At 33.9% G+C, this 20,224-nt stretch overlaps 2 protein-coding genes and 1 non-coding gene across 3 annotated transcripts; all 3 read left to right on the plus strand.

Annotated features, from left to right (window-relative positions):
- Positions 1-1,572: 1,572 nt before the first annotated feature.
- LOC107467815 (histone-lysine N-methyltransferase ASHH1) lies at positions 1,573-6,089 on the plus strand. Its single transcript, XM_016087007.3, has 11 exons — positions 1,573-1,757; positions 2,361-2,390; positions 2,525-2,592; positions 2,755-2,911; positions 3,176-3,262; positions 3,366-3,450; positions 3,546-3,639; positions 3,772-3,970; positions 4,423-4,457; positions 5,069-5,555; positions 5,686-6,089. The coding sequence occupies exons 2-11, from the start codon at positions 2,388-2,390 to the stop codon at positions 5,944-5,946; spliced, it is 1,476 nt and encodes a 491-aa protein (XP_015942493.1). The 5' UTR covers positions 1,573-1,757; positions 2,361-2,387; the 3' UTR covers positions 5,947-6,089.
- A 376-nt stretch (positions 6,090-6,465) lies between these two features.
- LOC107467817 (phytosulfokine receptor 2) lies at positions 6,466-8,230 on the plus strand. The gene has a single exon (XM_016087010.3). It carries the CDS (start codon positions 6,864-6,866, stop codon positions 7,935-7,937), a length of 1,074 nt encoding a protein of 357 aa, XP_015942496.1. The 5' UTR covers positions 6,466-6,863; the 3' UTR covers positions 7,938-8,230.
- An 11,870-nt stretch (positions 8,231-20,100) lies between these two features.
- Positions 20,101-20,173, plus strand: TRNAR-UCU (transfer RNA arginine (anticodon UCU)). The gene has a single exon. It is a non-coding gene; the product is annotated as a tRNA-Arg (tRNA).
- Positions 20,174-20,224: the final 51 nt, after the last annotated feature.

Raw genomic sequence — 20,224 nt, forward strand, 5'->3', positions numbered from 1 at the left:
TAGATCAGAAGTTTACTCTACTAACTCCTTTGTGTAGGTTTTGCAGGCTGAGACTCTCCCGGAGGATTATATGGAGAGAACTAGTACCACCAAGATTGATTAAATTGTGCATTATTGATTATAGGGATATGATTTGTGTTTTATGTAAAAAAGAAATTGAGAATGATTTCCACTTATTCATTGGCTGTGAGTTTCACGTGGCAGGTGTTATGTGCTTGGATATACGCCTATAATAAATTTGGCTCTATTTCAGGAACCATTAAGCAACACTTTGAGAGTTGGACAGGAGCTCCTGTAAGAAAAGTCGAACGTAACAGGTGGCTGATTGATTTTTTTGCTATTATTTGAAATACGTGGTTGGAAAGGAATGCTAGGATTTTCAATAATCAAGAAACATGCGTTGCGGAAGTTATTACCAAGTCGATTAGGAGCTACAAAGAGTGGGTTGGCTTTGTTCAGTCTAGTTGTTGATGGCAATGTCGGAGATAACTTAGTTTTTTTGTTTAGTGTTTGTATTGTAACTCTGGACTTTGTAAATGCTCCACCTTACTGTGTTGAACTTCTTATTTCAAAAAAAAGGCGTAACTCTACATAAACGTTTTTTTACTCTCTCATGTCCATGTGATCATTCTTTATTTCTCTCTGATCTTTTGTACTAGAGCTGCACACAGATTGATCGAATCGGATATAATCTATAATTCTATTCGATTCGCATTGCATTTATTGGATTGGATACAATATCCGTATTTTTTTAAGTTGGATTCGATCTGATCCGCATACTTACGGATCGGATATCGGTTATATCCGCATAATTCAAAAAATTTGTTTTAAGGCCCATTTTTCCTGTAAAAAATCTATTTTTTCACCGGTTGAAGCCTATTACTCCTAAAATATTATCAATAAAAGTTCTCTTGAATAACAAAAAAAAATAATAACACAAGATCTATGTTTAATTATTCTAAGTTAAAGTACAACACAAAATTAAAAACAAGATATCATAAAATTCATAAAACAACATACTAAAATTCATATCAAATTAGAGTTTACTTTCTTAAACTATGCTATTTATATGAGACGTGCGGATATGCAGATCTGTGAATCGAATCCACGGATATCACTGCCAAATCTGCAATCCGATCCTACCATAGTGCGGATCGGATAATATAGGTAAAATTCGGATCGAATTCGAATAACTATCACGAATATGCGGATATTATTCGATCCATGTACAGCCTACTTTTTAGTTTTTACATTGCACATCTAAAATTGTTTAAACAATCAAATTGCACATTTAGATAAGTTTAATTTATTGGATTGGTTTATAAATATTAAAAGTAAGAAAATGTAAATATTTATTTTGATTATAACACATAATTTTAAAATTCATGAAATTGATTATATAATTATATAATTATATTATTTTTTAATGACTATTCGTACAGTCGAAATAAAAAATAGTCATATAATTATGTCATTAAATACACATTTAAAATAAAATAATTTAATCGAATATCAAAATTAAATTCTAAATATAATTGCAAAAGAAAAATACAACTTTGATATATCGTAAGTTCGTAACATCTTCAGACTTGAGTCATCTTCGTCACCGCAACCACAGCACTTCGACCCAATACCTACGCTACGGTCACAGTTCACCGGAAAACCTCTTATCCGGCGCCGGAGAGGGGCTTCTCTTCCAACAGGAAACTGATATTAATAGCATTGGAGGATCTTCTGTCCCGTTTGTGCTGCCACAGGTTTGAACCTTTTAACAGTGTTCTAGGTTTCTACACCATTGTTTTTTCTTCTTCGTGCAAAGATTTGACCTTTGGAGGTGAATCTGTCTCTAACGTTGTTATTTTCATGTTATTCCTCAAAAACTGCGACCAAATTTCTTTGCCGGAGTTCTTAATCACTGCTTGTATTTAAGGCTAGCTTGACCTGAGTATCAGTACTGGAATTGTGAATTTTCAATTTTTGTAACTCCATGAAGTGTGAATGTGAGCTTAGGTTAGGGTCACTCTCTAGTACTTTGTGCCCCTTACTTTGATCTAGAATGTGGTGGGAAAATAACATCCTATCTAATTGACTAATTGTAAAGAGTGAATGAAACAGAAGGGGGAGGCCAAGACATGGTAGCACTTGAGTTCCTTCTATTAACCATGTCTTGTTTTCAGTGGAATTTTATTCTGATTGGTAAACTGAAGAGGAAAAGCTGAGACTAGTTTATCTACAGTGTCATCTTGCAAGATGCTGAGTTTGATTATCTTCTATTAGTTTGGATAAAGTAATTAGTTTATTGCTATCTGTGTATCAAAGATGAGTTATGAACATAAGTTTCTTTTCTTAAATTTTCTCAGGTTGTAAGCATTTCAGCAGTTACTCGGATGGTAATTTCCTTCCACTCACTTCATCACTCTGTATCTAGTTTTCTCTTATTACTTTCCATGTTATTTTTTCAATAAACAAATGCTCCATTTTATGGCGTGCTGGAGTCAAGTAACAGATACTTTATCATTTGAAGGATCCTAATGTAGAAGAAGAGTTGCCCCAATACATACATATAAATCAGAATGAATTTTTTATACGAAGGTTAGTAATTTCATTGATGGTACATGTTTTTATTTTCCTTTCTCTTTGTTCTGACACCAGTTCCTGTGTTCATTATTTTGATATGCAAGTCTTTTTGTGCTTATACTAGATTTTAATTCCATTTATAAATAATTAACTTCTTGTATAATTTATCCTGCCCAGGCATAAGAAGCAGAAGGAGGAGGATATTGCTATATGTGATTGCAAATATAATGTTGACGACCCTGATAGTGCATGTGGGGACGGCTGCCTCAATGTTTTAACCAGCACCGAATGCACTCCTGGATATTGCCCATGTGGTGACCTCTGCAAAAATCAGGTTAATTCATGTTTATGTCTCTCAATGATGATATTTTGTTATGTATTAGTAATACCAATTTATAATTTAATTGCGAAAGATACCTGCTGGATCATAAGAATCTATTATTTACTGGTTATCAACCTGTCTATCAGGGGTGCTTGTCATAACTAGTTGCATATTGAACATTCTTGAACTGATTTTCCTATCTATTTTGAGACTTTGACAAACTTGGACCAAGATTCATATTTTTCTGTCCTTGTGTAATGAATACACTGAATACAGAGATTTCAGAAGTGTGAATATGCAAAAACAAAGTTGTTTAAAACTGAAGGCCGTGGTTGGGGTCTTTTGGCTGATGAGAACATTAAGGTAACATTACAGCGAATTACTTTTAAACAAAGTGATGTATGTCTACAATCTCTGGCTATTTAGTGTAGTAGTGTTGACGCTTCAATTTATTTGTATCATTCAGGCGGGACAATTTGTCATTGAATACTGTGGAGAAGTAATATCATGGAAAGAAGCCAAACGTAGATCCCAGGCTTATGAAATTCAAGGTCAAATGTTGACTAGTTCAATGTTTGTTACTTTCTGTTTGATGATTAAGTTTGTAACCTCATTTTCTTATCATTTTTTGGTTCTTGCTTTGCAGGTCTAACAGATGCATTTATCATTTGCCTTAATGCCTTTGAATCTATTGATGCAACAAGAAAGGGAAGTCTTGGCAGATTTATAAATCATTCCTGGTATGTCAATCAAACAATATACTAAGATTAAATAAAACTACGTTGACTTGCAAATTATAGTAGCCACTAGTTATTCTCCTTGTTTCCCATTGCCTCAGGTTTGACATCAACTTACTACTTTTAAGTTTGCAGTCAACCAAACTGTGAGACAAGAAAATGGAATGTCTTGGGCGAAATAAGAGTTGGAATATTTGCGAAATATGATATTCCTTTTGGAGCTGAATTGGCATATGACTATAATTTTGAATGGTTTGGGGGCACAAAGGTTCGCTGCCTCTGCGGTGCAGCTAGATGTTCTGGATTCCTTGGAGCAAAATCTCGTGGTTTCCAAGTAAGCTTTTTCTATTAGCCACCTCAGAAAATAGTTAATGAATTGAAAATTTTATTTGTTCCTGAGGTTCTACTGCAACTCTTTAGCCATGATTCATGTAATCACCATATAAGTCATTAATTAACTTCTTTGGTGGACATTGTCGGGTGTATTTTTGCCTTTTAAAATTCTTCCTAAGGCATAATATTGTTGTGATCAGATCTTAAACATAATTAACACTGGACTTTTCGTGTTGGCAAGGCAGTGAGGTCCTCCGTTTAATTTGGTTATATACATTTTAATACAGTTGAATGTCTGCTCAACTGAGTTTATTGTTCTGGACAACTTTTTCAGTTGTAGTGAAGTACTAAAAAGAAAAAGGCATCTTGCTCTGCCTTTGTTTAGGTATATGTGTATATATCTCATTTCTCTTGATTCTTTGTTTTTTTTTTTTTTGGGAAAATTCTGAGCAGGAAGATACTTATCTATGGGAAGATGATGATGACAGGTAACCTATATTTTATGCGTTCGTTTATGATGTGGACTAAACAACAGTTTTCTTTTCTTTTTCAAATTAGTTATTGGCCACAGATAACACTTGCAATAAGAAATCTAATAAAATAATTCCATTGAGTGCCTAAATCCAATCTTTTAGGTTTAGGGCAAAGTACAGTCTGGTTAGAGGTTGAATAACTAGTGCTGTAGCTATTGTGATATGTCACTAATGGGGAACTTGCAACTTAGTTGACTCAGTTGCCCGGCATGGAGAAATGCCCTTTATGCAACTTGGATAATATTCCCCATTTCCCCCTCCCCGTGCCCATACTTATAGTGAAAGCGAAAGTATAGGGAACCAATTTTTAGTTAGTTAATATTGGCCAATCTTTTTTTTGAAATTCTAATAATACTCATTTTTTGGAGAATATAGGATTTATGATTTATAATTTAGGGTGTAGGGTTAAAAGTTTATGATTTAGAGTCTAGAATTTAAGATAAACAAATTTTTTAAAAAGTTGGTTAATGTTGGGTGAAAAAATTTGGTTTCCTGGCATTTGTGTGAAAGTTAAGTCTCTTCTACTTTTTATATGAAACCGGCAACTTAAGTCTTGTTGGATACAGGTACTCTGTTGAGAAAATTCCTGTATATGACTCCGCGGAGGATGAATTGGGGACAGAAGTTCTTAAACGTATGAACTCAGACAGCTCTGGAAATGATTTTAATGGAAGAATAGGATCCTCCGTGGATAATACACTGAAAGCTGAGCAGCTACCAGAGTCCGGTGCTTTCAGTATTCCCCTTAATTTGGCTCAGATGAAGGATTTAGATGTCAAGAAGATTAAAACTGAAGTAGTAAGCGAGGATATGAAATTGGATTCTGAAGATACTGAACAGGCCTTCTCCCAAAAGAATGCAATGATCTCGCGTATCCGAAGTAATAGTGCTGCCAGAAACTATCACCTTGGACCTGGGTCCATGTCTACTAAACGATCCAAGGCATATCGTGGCAGAAAGTTAAAGAATCTTGTTCAGAAGAAAGTTGATGCCAAGTTTGCCGCTGGACTCTTGGCTTCAAAGGAAGCACAAGAGGAGATTCTAAAATATGAGGTTTGTCTTACATTAATATTTTCTTGTATGCTGAATACTGTTTCAAGAAAAATGTTTTTTGATTTGATGGAACACTTAACATGTGAAACTTTTGAAAAACGCTCAAACTAATCCTATGGTTTCAATGCAGGAAGTCAAGAATAATGCTACTTCTGGTCTCGATTCCTTGTACGATGAAATAAGGCCAGCCATTGAAGAACATGAGAGGGATAGCCAAGACAGTGTATCTACCTCTGTAGCAGAGAAGTGGATTCAAGCTTGCTGCCTAAAATTGAAGGCAGAGTTTGATCTTTACTCCTCAATTGTCAAAAACGTGGCTTGCACTGCTCAAAGGTCTAAACCTCCCCCAGAAGCTGATAATGAAAACGAAATTAGGCTGTTGATGGGTTGAAATGAAGACATTTTAAACTTAATTTAGTATTTAGAAGGATATTTTGAATCTTACTCTCGTTACTCGTTTTTTATCCTTCAACAATTTCTTCATTATTTCACAAAATATATGGGAAGCTGGCAGGAATTTTTCTCTTGAAATTCAAACCCGTATAAGTTATCATCAATCTTTTCTTTTTTCGTTTAGCTTTTGAAAGCTTTATTGGGCTGTGTATCTCCATTGAAGTTATACTTTCTCCTTTATAAATTCTAAAACTCACGGATTCACTCTCTCTTGATTAAGCAAAAGAGCATACGAAATAACCTCTTAACAAGCATAATACAACTCGAAAGGGGTTTATTTCCTTTTAAACAAGAGTCCATAGATCAACCCTTTTCATGAACATGGTCAGCCCTCAGCTGTTTCTTTCGTTAAAGTGTCAAAAGTCATTGCAAAATCAGTCATTGTAGTCCACAATTGAGTACTATGTTATTTGAAATAAAAGTTGGGATACGAAATATTTGTGGCACATGTTGCTTTTGAGTTGAGTTGGTGACTCGGTGCTGCTACAATAAACAATAAAACCGAACGGGAATCAGGATCTCCCAAAGGGAGGTGGTAGCAGATAACATCAGCAATCAGCATGATAGTGTTATATATATATAACTGAACGGTCTTTTTCACCAAAGCCGGTTGCCATCCATTCAAAGTATTGTTTCTTACTCGCCGAGATTGGAAAGCAAAAGACAGTGATGACTGGTGAGTGGAGTCTACAGCACGGAAATCGTTGACTGAGTCTAAGAAAAACACACCACACTTTCTTAGAAACAACGCCGCCCCCAGTCCCCACCTTTCCATGGCCATACCCATTTCTTTCTCTCTCTCTCTCTTACCCCGTCAGTATCTCACTTTCTCTCTTCATACACCCTTTCTCTCTCATGGAAAAGGCACTCCAAGCCGTCTTGGCCGCCGCCGGCACCTTCTTTGTCCACGACAACCGCGCTACCAACCCAACCCGAACCCGAACCCGACCCCTCCCAAACACTGACCAATCGTCCGTCTCCGTCGTAGATGCCAGCTGGTCCTCCGATCCCAACCTCAAGATCTCCCTTACCGAGCTCGCACGCGCCACTGAAAACTTCTCTCCAAATCTCATCGTCGGCGACGGCAGCTTTGGCCTCGTCTATAAGGCCCGCCTCAACGACGGCACCGTCGTCGCCGTCAAGAAGCTCTCCCCGGACGCTTTCCAAGGCTTCCGCGAGTTCCAGGCCGAGATGGAAACTCTAAGCAAGCTCGATCACCCAAACATCGTCAAGATCCTCGGCTACTGGTCCTCCGGGCCCGAACGCTTACTCGTCTACGAGTTCATCGAACGGGGAAACCTCGATCAGTGGCTCCACGAGCCCACCACTGGGCCCAACGACCACATCTCCCTCAGCGACCTCCGTTTACCTCTGTCATGGGAAACCAGGGTCAACATCATTAGAGGCGTGGCCCGCGGGCTTTACTATCTCCACGGGCTTGATAAGCCCATCATACACAGGGACATCAAAGCCAGTAACGTGTTATTGGACTCCGAGTTCAAGGCCCATATAGCTGATTTCGGGCTTGCTCGGAGGATTGACACGTCCAAATATTCACACGTGTCAACGCAGTTTGCTGGGACCATGGGCTACATGCCCCCGGAGTATGTTGCTGGGGCCAATGTGGCCAACCAGAAGGTGGATGTGTATAGCTTTGGGATTTTGATGCTTGAGACGGGCTCAGGGCGCAGGACTAATTTGCCAGTGAAGTTAGGGGAGGAAGATATTGGGCTGGTCCAGTGGGCCCGGAAGATGAAGGAGCGAAATGCTGAGATGAATATTGTTGATGTGAATATTTCAAGGGAAGGTTTAAGGGAAGAGTGTGTTAAAGAGTATGTGAGGATTGCTTGCATGTGCACTGCTGAGTTGCAGAAGGAAAGGCCTGAGATGCCTGAGGTTGTTCGCTTGTTGGATTCCATGCCGCTCTGAGCCTCCGCCGCCAATGCCGGAACTAATTCGCTTGTCCAGTTCAGGTCAGATCATAAGAGATATGTACATAGCTAATACAGTGTATTAGTAGAACTATAGATATATTTCTTTGAATGATTGATTAATAAATAGTTTTGTGGCTCTACCCTTGCTTGAAACATATTCATTCATTTGTTTGTTTCCTTAATTCTTTGTTGTTCTAATGTTCTTCTTGCCATATGTCAATTGAGTTTCCACAAGGAAGTGAGAATTTGAAAAGAAAACAGGAAAAAGGAAAGGTTCAAGCCATGGCATTTCTCTCCAATTCTCAATAGAATTTATATATTCATTTTAAGTGTGAATACTATGTTATATCCAACTTTTTCCATGACAAAATATAATGATCAAGGGATTGTTTGTGAGTTAGAAACTTAGAATTTAGGTGGAAGGAAAAGTGGAAAACGTTTGAAGAATATATAAGATTGATCAGCTTTTAAATTTAGCTTGTTTTATTTTGTTAAACATTTGTAATATTTTTCAATTATCTAGTAAGCTATCTATAACTATTATATTTATTCCATTAACGTTTTGATATTACACTTATATCAAATATAATATTTTTAACAAAGATACTATTAAACTCTTTTGATAAGCCAATGTTCCACAAGTTTAGATTTTTATTATTGTCAAGTGGGAAAAATATTTCGATCGACTCACAGATACATGTTAAAATTAACTTTGGATTGGAGCCAATTACATATTCCATTAAATACTCTCTATTAATCAATTGAGCTCAGCTATGTCGAAGAAGAGGTCAACCGTATCGATGATGATGGTCAAAAAACCGAATCGAAGACAAAGTTTTAATCTCTAAAGAGCAAACAGTTATTTAACTAAATTAACCGCCAGAATAACGTGTCAACAAATAATTGGACGAATTGGCTTATAAATTGACAAGAAGCAGATGAAAAAAGGATTGAAATCTTTTTAGAGAAAACACTCACACTCATTCACATTTTCTAACAACTTAGTCGAAGAATTTTTTTTTAAGGGTTCTTTCCATATCTTTCAATTGTACTTTACTATTTTTGCATTTTTTTCATGCAATTTATCTTCTTTGCAATGTCATTTCGTTTTTTTTTAAATTCAACAACTTTTATTCTTTTTCGACTTCATTTTAATTTGTCTTTTACTTTTTAAAATATTTTTATTTTTTGTAATTTAATTTCATTTTTATTCAAGTCATTTAAGTTTTATTATTCATTTTGAATTTTTGCAAAGTTTAATTCTTTTTTCTTTGTCATAGTCAAAGTCATAGATTTTAATGCAAACGAGAGTCTAACCACCCTAAAAAATAAAAAGTAGGTTGTAACCTTAGAGTAACTCCAATAAAATATTTTTAGAATATTATTTTTGATATTTTTAAAAAATAAATTAATTTAAAACTAAAATTTGTATTAACATTGATAGATAAAATAAAACCAATTTTACTTTAGAAAAATAATATCACTCTAATAAAAATTAATAAAATTTTGTCATTTGTATAGCTATTTTAATGAAATAATTAAAAATAATATAAAATTATAATTGAACTGAAACCAAACATTAGAATAACAAATTTTATTTTTAATTTTAAATTACTATTCATAACATATAATCTCATAAATATTATGTGTTATTTTGTGACACCTAAAATAAATTGAACTTAAAACTGATATCAAAGATATTCTTAAGAATATCCAAACTTTTATAAAGTCAATTATAAATTTATAATCACATTTTAAAAGAATTAGCTAATAAATATTCTTAGAATATTATTTTTTGAACTTTTTTATGTATTTAATAGCTAGATTGAAAGTGTATAAAAAACATAAGATTTTGATTAATAAAAAATTTTATTTTATTACTTTCTTAAGTTAGCAAAGCGCTATCTTCAATTTATGTAGGACTTTTAATATCAGTTAGGGAGATGAAGCTCTGCCATATTCAATAAGAAAGACTGCATTGACCTCAGATACTAGCGGCGGCACTTCACCTCTGACCAAGGCCTTACAAGAGACGACCAACGTACGGCAGTGTCATTGGTTTTGCTGTGAACCAGAGCTTGTTCTCTGTCCGGTTTATGGCTGGATGGACCAAACTCAAGGGGAGATTCATGCCAATTGCTGTGAGTAGTAGCAATAACAAACTAGTCCTTTTCGTTGGCTTCTGTGGTTAAGGAGCCGATGTATATTTTGTTTTTATAGAAATCAAATATACTTAGGAAGAAAATGAGAATTAAAATAATGGTATTTTAATTTTTTAAAATCAAATTTATTTAAAAATAAGTTTTTAAATTTTAAACCAAATATATAAATACGATATTTCTATCTTAAAATTTTTAAAAATTATTTATAATTTTTCTAACCACACCGCACGCTAACAGAAATAGGAATGTTTGTAGCCGGACTGAATTTAATTAGATTTAGACACGACTCCAATAGTCTATTGAGTTTATTTTGACTATATCATATAATATAAAAAATTTAATTAAAATATAAAAATATAATATTTTATTATTAATTTTACTCTAAATTGTATATTTTACTTATAAAAAAATAATAATTTCAAATTGGATCGGACCACCCGAAATATAATTCGAATCCAGCTCTAAAATAGCAATGGATAAAAACAACAAAGTCAAATCCAATAAAATATACCTCAAATTTAGATCGAGTTGAGTTTTAAATACCCCTAAATAGAGATATGTTGTGATGTTCTATATGGACCAAGAATATTGAATAATGCAGCATATTCTTGGTTTTCCTTTTCAATAGGATGTTGAGGTGTAGAAAAAAGAATTTAAATTTTTTTCAGAAAAGTGTCACAATTAACCTATAATGACCTCTTATTATTTATAAAATTCGTCACTTATATAATATATGTTAGAATAATAAGAATATATATATATTACATGTATAAACAGTTTTAATAATTAGTTTCGACTAAGTTGGTCCGGTTATTTATTGACCCAACAAAAATTATCTACACAAAACACACACAAATCACATTTTTTTTTGTTTAAGATAATTTTCTTTCTTTTAAAGGGAAAAAAAATTTATTAGAAAATTTAGTAATGACATGAAAAGATGGTTATATCGTCCAGATTTTACAGTATATAGATTCTTTATTACAGCATCAATTTTGATAAATAGTTCTAGTGATCTCGATAGTATTTCATGTGTTTACCTAAGTTCAAATGATTATTAAAGAACTTTGGCATAAATAGATTGAAGGATCACCATGTATATCCTAACTCAAAAAATAAAGCAATGTTGACATAAAATTGTCAAGTGGAAGGAAGAAAACAGATCTAATTCAAGGGTAGAGATTGATTCATTACAGTCCGAATTAGAGGCACTTACCTTATCAAGAATTCATGACGGTGAAATCATTTTAGAATTGGAAGACAAACTTGAGAAAATAGTGCAAAATGAGAATCTTATTAGAAGAATAAATTTAGAATCAAATGGCTCAAATCTGATGATCAGAACACGACTTTCTTTCATCAGATATTCAGAAATTGTACCAGGAGGAACCGAATTTGGCAACTAAATGACGGTAATGGTGGAGTGGCGACTTCTAATACTGGAATCGCTTCCGTGGCAGAAGCATATTTTAAAGACATCTTTTCCTCCTCTTGTCATGAGAACCCTGAATTTTTTTCACTAGTTTGGAACCTAAGGTTACAATTTTCATGAATCGTAGGTTTCAAAGACCAGTGACTTTGGAGGAAGTGAAATGAGCTCTATTTAACATTCATCCTCAAAGTGTTCCGGGAGATGACGGTATGACAACAAATTTTTTTAAAGCTTTTGGAACATCTTCAGTGATGATGTTTTGCGAACAATTAGGAGCTTCTTCTCAGGGGGCAGAATTTTGAAGGGCTTTAATCACACTCAAATTTGTCTTATCCCCAAGATTTCATATGCTAAAGATATGATTCAGGTCAGATCAATAAGCCTATCCTCAGTCTTTTATAAGATTATTTCTAAAGTCATTGTACATAGACTTCAAGGTATGATGAACAAACTAATTAGCCCTACATAGAGCGCTTTTATTAAAGACAGATTAATTTTTGATAATATCTTAATTGCCCATGAGTGCATACATTACTTGAAAAAGAAAAAACGAGGGCTCACAACTGAAATGGCTCTAAAATTAGACATGAGTAAGGTATATGATAGGGTGGAATGACACTTTTTTTGGTTTATTTTGGAGAAGTTTGGTTTTGACTCCCGATGGATTATGTGAATTCAGAAATTGGTGACAACTGTTTTTTATTCTGTCATTGTGGAAGAACAACCTATGGCTTTTTTAAACCAAATAGAGGTATTCGATAAGGAGACCATTTATCTCCCTACCTTTTTTTTCTGTACAGAAGGTCTATCCTTTTTGTTACACAAGGCACAATAAAACAGACTAATTCAAGGTATTCAGGTTCATAGGTGATGCCCCGAGGTCAATCGCCTCCTCTTTGCTGATGATTCCATCTTATTCTATAAGACTAATCCTGAGATATGTTCAAATATTTTGCAATTGTTGACTTATGAAAGCATAAGTGATCGGCGGGTGAATCTTAATAAATCTGCTATATTTTTTTAGCCACAACACTCCTTCTTCTATTCGTACACAATTGGCTAACTCTTTAAATATCAATCATGTTGGGGTTCAAGATAAATATCTGGGCTTATCTTCTAGGATCTCTAGATCTAAAAAGGCTTCATTCAGTATGATCAAAGAAAAGGTGCAAAAGAGAATCCAAGGATAGAAACGCAGTCTCTTATCTTCGAGAGGTCAACAGGTATTGCTTAAGGTTGTGGGTAAAGCTATTCATATCTATACATTGTCTTGCTTTAGATTGCCTAATGGTTTAATTTAAAAAATCCACTCTCTACTCTCTCAGTTTTGGTGGGGGCAAAAATGTTCTAAAAAATGGATGATTCGGATTAGCTAGGACACTATGACTCGTCTAAGAAGAGAAGGAGGTCTTGAATTTAAAGACCTTAGAATTCAGAATTTGGCGATCTTAGGCAAACAGTATTGGCGACTGGTAACACAGCCAACTTCTCTATTATCCAAAATCCTGAAGAAGAAGGTACTTTAGAAATAGTAATGCTATAACTGCAGAAACTGGAGTCTTTCCTTCTTAGGGATGGATGAGCATATTGGAAGGTTGAAAGATAGTTGAAAAAGGTCTTAACTGGGCGTTGGGTATTGGAGAGAACATCCGAACCTTTCAGAATTTGTGGCTACCTCCTCTGTATCCTCTAATAATATCGGCAATGCCAAACAGTCAGATTATTTCCAATCTTATTCCACAAGTGACAGATTTGATTACTGAAAATGGAATTTGGAATCAAAGCTTCATTTGAGAATTATTTCCCTAAGACGTTTCTGACAGGATTCTTGCAGTTAAAATTTATGGGAGTCATGACTAATTGCAACTGGATTTAAACAATTCCAAACAGTATGATACTGTTTCAGGTTACAAAATCGGCTACTTATTTCACCACTTGCCTCTTGAACTTTGCCTTATTAATCATATGCAGCAGAAGAAGCCATGGATTGAACTATGGAAGCTAAACTTGCCCCACAAAGTTAAGATCTTTATTTGGAAAGCTTGACATGGCCGTCTTTTGGTTCTTGCTCAGATTCACCGCCGCTGCCTATCTACATTGCCAACATGCCCCTATTATCAGGAAGCAACAAAAACGATCACTCACTATTTGTTCTACTGCTTTACAAGTAAAGAAGTATGGTACGGTCTCAAAGTTTTCTTAGAGACTGTCTTCCCTCGTGATGATTTCTGGACATGGTGGATTGTAGCAATAGAGATGATTAACTCGTTGAAAAATGCTGACCGAAATTCTCAATTGTTTGCCATCATTTGCTAGCACTGTTGAAAAGCACGCAACCAGTTAGTCTTTAAAAGCTGCACTTCGATGTCATCAGCCATTCTCACAAATTTCGTCAAGTTGCTTCGTGTAATCCAAAAAATCTCCCTTTTAGCTTACTGTCTCCACGAGAACAATTCTTAGTTTCACTCAATTTACCTTATTATTTTCTTTCTTCTAGCTTATTCTTAGTTTGTCTATATACCATTGGATATATATCATCAGTGTATTTTTTTGGGAGATTTTCACTTTTTGCTATGCTATCCTGTTTTGAATACCTATGTATTTCATTTTTCACTGTTTAATAAATTATAACCTACTATCTTTAACAAAAAAAAATAATAATAATAATAATAATAATAGTAGAAGAGACATAATAATTCTCTCTAATTAAATAGTAGTATAGTACTACCAAAGAAATTCACAATAAAATATATTTGTTGCACATCAAATTAAATTAAATAAAAAGGACTAATTGTGGATTGGTGGTTTTCGTTGTACGGATGTATAATCTATTGAAACTAAATCTTTCTTACTATTATTATTGTGTTTAAATTTTTTATCATCTCTTTTTTTTAATGTTGTATCATTAACTTCTTGTAAATTTTAATGTTGCATCATTAACCTCTTGTAAAGATAGTAGCATTTTTCTTGAGGTTGTTCTTGAACAATGTGTTTTTGAACAACATTTTCATTATAAGGAGTTTGATCTTCTATCATATGATCTACTAGAATATTATCTTCATGATGTGAAAAATTAGTAATAGTTTGTTCTATATTAACTCTATCTGTATAAAAATTGTATTAAACAATCACTCTTGTACATGGAGAGGTTTGACAAATATTTTCATTCTCAACAACTTTAAGAAAACGATTTCTCTCACTTTCCACACCATACTCTAAAAACCTTGCGTTTCTAGATTCAACTATTTTACTTAAGTGAGAGGAACATAAAACCAGAAACTCTTAGACTTTTTTGCATAACCTATAAAATAGGCACTTATCGTCTTTGGGTCTAACTTTCTTTCTTGTGGATTATAAACCCAAATTTCAGTAGGACAATCCCAACTGCGTATATGATTAAACCTAAGTTTCCAACTTTTTCATAGTTCAAATGGCGTTTTAACAACTGCTTTAGTTGGAACTCTATTTAATATATATGCGACTGTCTTAAAGACTTTGCTCCACAAGGATAAAGGAAGATTGGAATTGTTAAGCATATTCCTCACCATATCCAGCAAATTCTATTTCTTCTTTCAGCTACACCATTTTGATTTAGTATGTCAAATCTACACCATTTTGATCTGGTATGTCAAACATAGTGTATTGTGCCACAATACCATACTCTTGAAGATACTTTGCAAATAGACCAAGTGTTTGTCCACTTCCACAATATATATCTCGTAAAATTCTCCACTTCTATCTGATCTCACGCTTTCCGTATTGTTTCTTTACTTCAACTTTATAAACTTTAAAAGCGTCCAATGCCTCATATTTATTATGAAACATATAGAGATACATATATCGTGAATAATCATCAATAAAAAAGATGAAGTATTTCTGACCACTTGAGGACATATCAGGACAATGTATATCAGTGTGAATTATTTATAATATGTCATAATTCTTTTTAGCACCCTTTTGAGACTTTTTGGTTTACTTACCCTTAATACAATTCACACAAGTATTAAAATCAGTAAAGTTTAAAGATTCAAGAACTTTATCATTTACTAATTTTTTCATTCTCCTAATAGAGATGTGTCCTAACCTACGGTGCGACAACATGGAGGATTTTTTATTCATAAAAACACCATGCATAACCATTAAACATGATGGAATATTATTGGCAAAATGGACTTTAAATAAATCACCAATTAAAGTATCATATCTAATAATATTAAAATTTTTAATATAATCAACAGTATCATCATTAAAATTTATATATAATCCTTGTTTTATAAGTTTAGATAAAGAAATCAAAATTTTTAGAAAATTTTGGAATATAAAAAGTTCTTACTAAATCTAAAATACAACTAATACTTAATATAAGTCTAAATGTTTCAATAGTTTCCACACGTGAATGCATCCAACTGTCCATATAGATGCTCAGTTCACTTTCTATCGGTTCCTTTTTTTTATGAAATCCTGCATAATATTTGAAATATGAATTTCAGCATCAGAATTAATCCACCAAGTATCATGACATATTTCAATAAAATTAGATTCAAAACACACTGAAGGAGTAAAATCACAAAGTTAGTACATTTCTTCTCAAGCCAAACTTTAAACTTTGGACACTTCTTTTTCATGTGTCCTTTCTTTTTACAAAAGAAACAACGTACACCTTTTTTTCATAGGATGGGATGCATTATCCTTTCTCTGACTCATTTTTTGTGCATCTTATTATGAATTTACTTTCTTCTTATAAGTTTATTTTTTACTATTCTCATTTGTCACCAATAATCTATTTTCACCAAGTTTTTGAATTAGCCTTCCTTCATCTTCAACACACATCACTAGTAATTTATTAATGGACCATTTTTCTTTATGTATGTTGTAAGAAATCTTAAATGGTTTGTACTGAGTAGAAAGTAAATTCATAATAAGATGCACAAAAAATGAGTCAGAGATCTCAACTTCTAAAGCCTTTAGTTGTGCTGCTAATGCTATGTCTCTCAACCTCAAGATGTGTTCACACACACTCCTTACGCCAGTAAGCCTCATAAATGATAATTGTGCCATTAGAGTGCTTGCAAGTGCCTTACTAAAAGACTCAAATTGGTGATTAATAACCTTCATGTAATCCTTGATATTCTCGCAATAAAAAATTGAACCCTAAATACTAGTTGAGATACGAGACTTAATGAACATCATACTTGTACAGTTGGATTACTTCCACTATTTTTATAATGCTACCTCAGTCCGAGTACTAGCATCAGTAGGTGTTGGAGGCTCTTCCCTACAAAGAATATAATCAAGGTTTACACACCCTAAGTGAAAAAGAACCTTATCTTTCTACTTCTTATAGTTGTCACCACTTAATAAATGAACTTTAGATACAGTTTTAGATATTATTACTGTTGCAAATAATAAATTATGCTAATATTACTCAATTTTAAATAGACATATCAAAATTCATAACATATGATAATACATGTCAATGCAAGTTATATCAAATTAAATATAAATTATAGTGTCATTAAAATTTACTTGTGGACAAAGACTTTAACACATAATATTCACTATATTGACTAAAGTGTTGAAACTAGAAAATAAAATACTACTTAACATTCGTGGGCTAATTAAGAAATAAAATATTTTCTATTTCAACCTAATTAAATGTGAATGAGACAATAAATTTCTATGAGTAAAGTCATCATGTTAATATTTATGTGATTTTTTTAAATACAATTATTATCAAAAATACTGTGATTACTCTAAATTATGTATTAATTACAATATGCGAAAGAATTTATATAGCATGCAAATATAATTATTATCAGATAAATAATTTCAATGACATACATAATAACAAAATAAAAAAATGCTCCAGTGGCTAAACATTTTAATAATACTTGGAGGATCCAATTTTTTTTTGTTTTTGTCAAAAGCTGAACCAACAACTTGACCCAACTCCAAACAAAACAGAAATCCTTGCTCAACCCAAAAAATCCAAAAATCCGACCGGATTGAACTCTTCTCCCTCATAACAAAGTTTAAATTTTTATTTTTATAGCAATTCAAATGAAGCCCAGTGGACCAATGATCAAACTAAACCATATAATAATTGCAGCAAGGGAAAAGGTCATTGAAACCTAATGTCACACGCGTTGTTTATTATGCTGGTAACAGTTCTTCGTGCACGCTGTCTCTCTTTTCCCTTTTTTTTGAGTAAAAAATAAATAGGTCTTTGATCTTTATAAATGTGGACATTTTCGTCCCTCAAAATTTAAAAATATATTTAAATCCATCACCTTATAAAACACGTGACAATTAGACCCTTCCGTCGAGTTGGGATTCAAAACGGCAACGAAACATGCTGATCTGAAAGGGTAGAGTGTCAGGTGTCCGTTTTGATTGCTGATGTGGATGGAGAACAAATTTTTAATGGAAAAATTAGTCCTTGCATCCATCATATGTTTTCTCTCTCCGTCGCAACTCACCTTGGTCCGACTCTGTCACTGCTCTCATCGATTCTGCCACCGGCCGCCACCTCTCCTACGCCGATTTCATCCGCCTTTCAGAAACCCTATCTGCCAACCTTACATCCCTCTTCACACTCTCCAAAAACGACACCGCTTTGGTCCTCTCTCCAAACCTCTTTCCACGTTCCTATCCTCCACTTCGCGCTCCTCTCCTTCAACGTTGTTGTTTTGTCGGTAAATCCACTTGCCACGAGCTCCAATCTCACGCGCATCATCCGCCTTAGAAAACCTACCATCGCAGTCGCCACATCATCAGCGACTAACAACCTTCCCGATGAGTTCCGTCACGGAACCGTCCTCATCGACTCGCCCGAGTTTGAATCGCTCGTGATAGCGAGTCGATCCGGTGCCAAACTCGAACAAGTGGAGGTGAGTCAGTCTGACGTGGTAGCTATTATTTACTCTTCAGAAACCATAGGGAAGGTGAAGGGAGTGATGCTGACTCATAGGAACCTAATTGCAGAGGCCTGGTTTGTGAAGATGGGTAACAAAGTCATTTCCAATCTCAAGCACGCCCTTCTTCTAAAAACTTCTTTGGGAAAGAGGAAGCAGCAGCAACATAGCAGCACCATCAAGAACAACAATAAGGTAACCATTGACATTCTTTCTTTTGAAGTAGCCGATGTCATGTCCAAAACGGTTCACCTTCACAAATTCCTTTCGGATTCTGAGGTGTCGAGGCTCGGAATGAGATCTTGACCTCTGAAGCTATTAGGAGCCTCGTTTCCTCCGACCATTCTTATCTCCTCGACCTTGCTCTCGTCGAGAAGCTTGACGAGTTGAACCGCGTCGCCGGCGTCGTTTTCAGGTTAGGGAAGAAGTGTTTTGTTCCTGCATTGCAGGGATTTGAGCATGTGTATGGTGACATTGAGAGTGGGGTCATAGATGTCAATGAATTAGGGTTATTGGTTAAGCATATGGAAGGTATGGTGAGGAAGATGGATAGGTATGTTAGTAACACTAAGAATTTGTATAGTGAAATGGAGGTTTTGAATCAATTGGAGCAAGCTATGAACAAGTTTCAGAATAATTAAAATATGGAGAGTAGGAGGATCTTTGAGCAGAAACTCGCATGGCAAAGGCAAGATGTTAGACATCAAGGACTAATTTGCCCATTAAAAATTTGTTATCCATCCACATCAGCAACCAAAACGAATACCTAACACTCTACCCTTCTAGGTCAGCATGTTCCGTTGCGGTTTTGAACCCCAACTCGACGAAGGGGTCTAATTTCACGCGTTTTATAAGGGGAGGAATTTAAATAATTAAATGTATTTTTAAATCTTGAGGGACGAAAATGTCCACGTTTAAAAAAATTAGGGATCTATTTGGTTTTTACTCTTTTTTTTAATACAAGAATAAAAAAACTTATGAGAATTATAGAAAATCATGCCATTAGAAAAAACAACTACCACATAAATTTAAAAAATTCCTTAAAAAAGTTTTATCTATTATTTTCTCTTCTCATTTAATTTTAATTTCAATAATTTTTTATTCTAAAATTCATATTATGTATTTTTTTAAAATATAAATAATAAAAACAATGCACAGTGATTTAATTTTGAAAATGGCAAGACAGAGATAATTTTGGTCTGATACTATATATTAGTAATTTACATATCTTCAACCATTGCCAATAATTCTAAATTATGATTAGAAACTTTCAAGTCTTAAACCACCAACTTAGATAAAATTAAAGTATTTTGTTATGATGATTAGAATTGGAGACCCAAACTTTATGAATTTTATGAACAATCGTATTTTTTTCTATCAAAGAACAAACCAACTGTCAATATAATTAATTAATAAAATTTCTTAATAATTATAATACAATTCAAACTAATTTTTATATTAACAAATTAGACCATAAATAAAATAAAAATTCAAACATTTTTTCCTCTTAAACACAGACATGAAAGAAAAGGAAAAGAAAGAAAGGTAAATGCATAATTTATCTCCTTTTTTCTGTTTCCAAATTGTGTGTGATATATTTCAGAATCTTCAAAGTTATTTATTATATAAAATGCTTTACAGCAAATAACTGCGCCCATGGCCTAATGGATAAGGCGCCTGACTTCTAATCAGGCGATTGTGGGTTCGAGTCCCACTGGGCGTGATTTCATGTTTTTCATTTCTTTTGTATATGCCCCCCAAAACAGGCCCAGTA

Source organism: Arachis duranensis, chromosome 9 (assembly GCF_000817695.3).
Source record: "Arachis duranensis cultivar V14167 chromosome 9, aradu.V14167.gnm2.J7QH, whole genome shotgun sequence".
NCBI classification, from domain to species: Eukaryota; Viridiplantae; Streptophyta; class Magnoliopsida; order Fabales; family Fabaceae; genus Arachis; species Arachis duranensis.

Bases quoted from the DNA above. Each gene is read 5' to 3' on its own strand.
- LOC107467817 (XM_016087010.3), top strand. From the start codon at position 6,864: ATGGAAAAGGCACTCCAAGCCGTCTTGGCCGCCGCCGGCACCTTCTTT.
- LOC107467815 (XM_016087007.3), top strand. The intron at 3,971-4,422 runs GTAAGCTTTTTC...AATTCTGAGCAG, and splicing joins CAAAATCTCGTGGTTTCCAA to GAAGATACTTATCTATGGGA. The intron at 5,556-5,685 runs GTTTGTCTTACA...GTTTCAATGCAG, and splicing joins AGGAGATTCTAAAATATGAG to GAAGTCAAGAATAATGCTAC.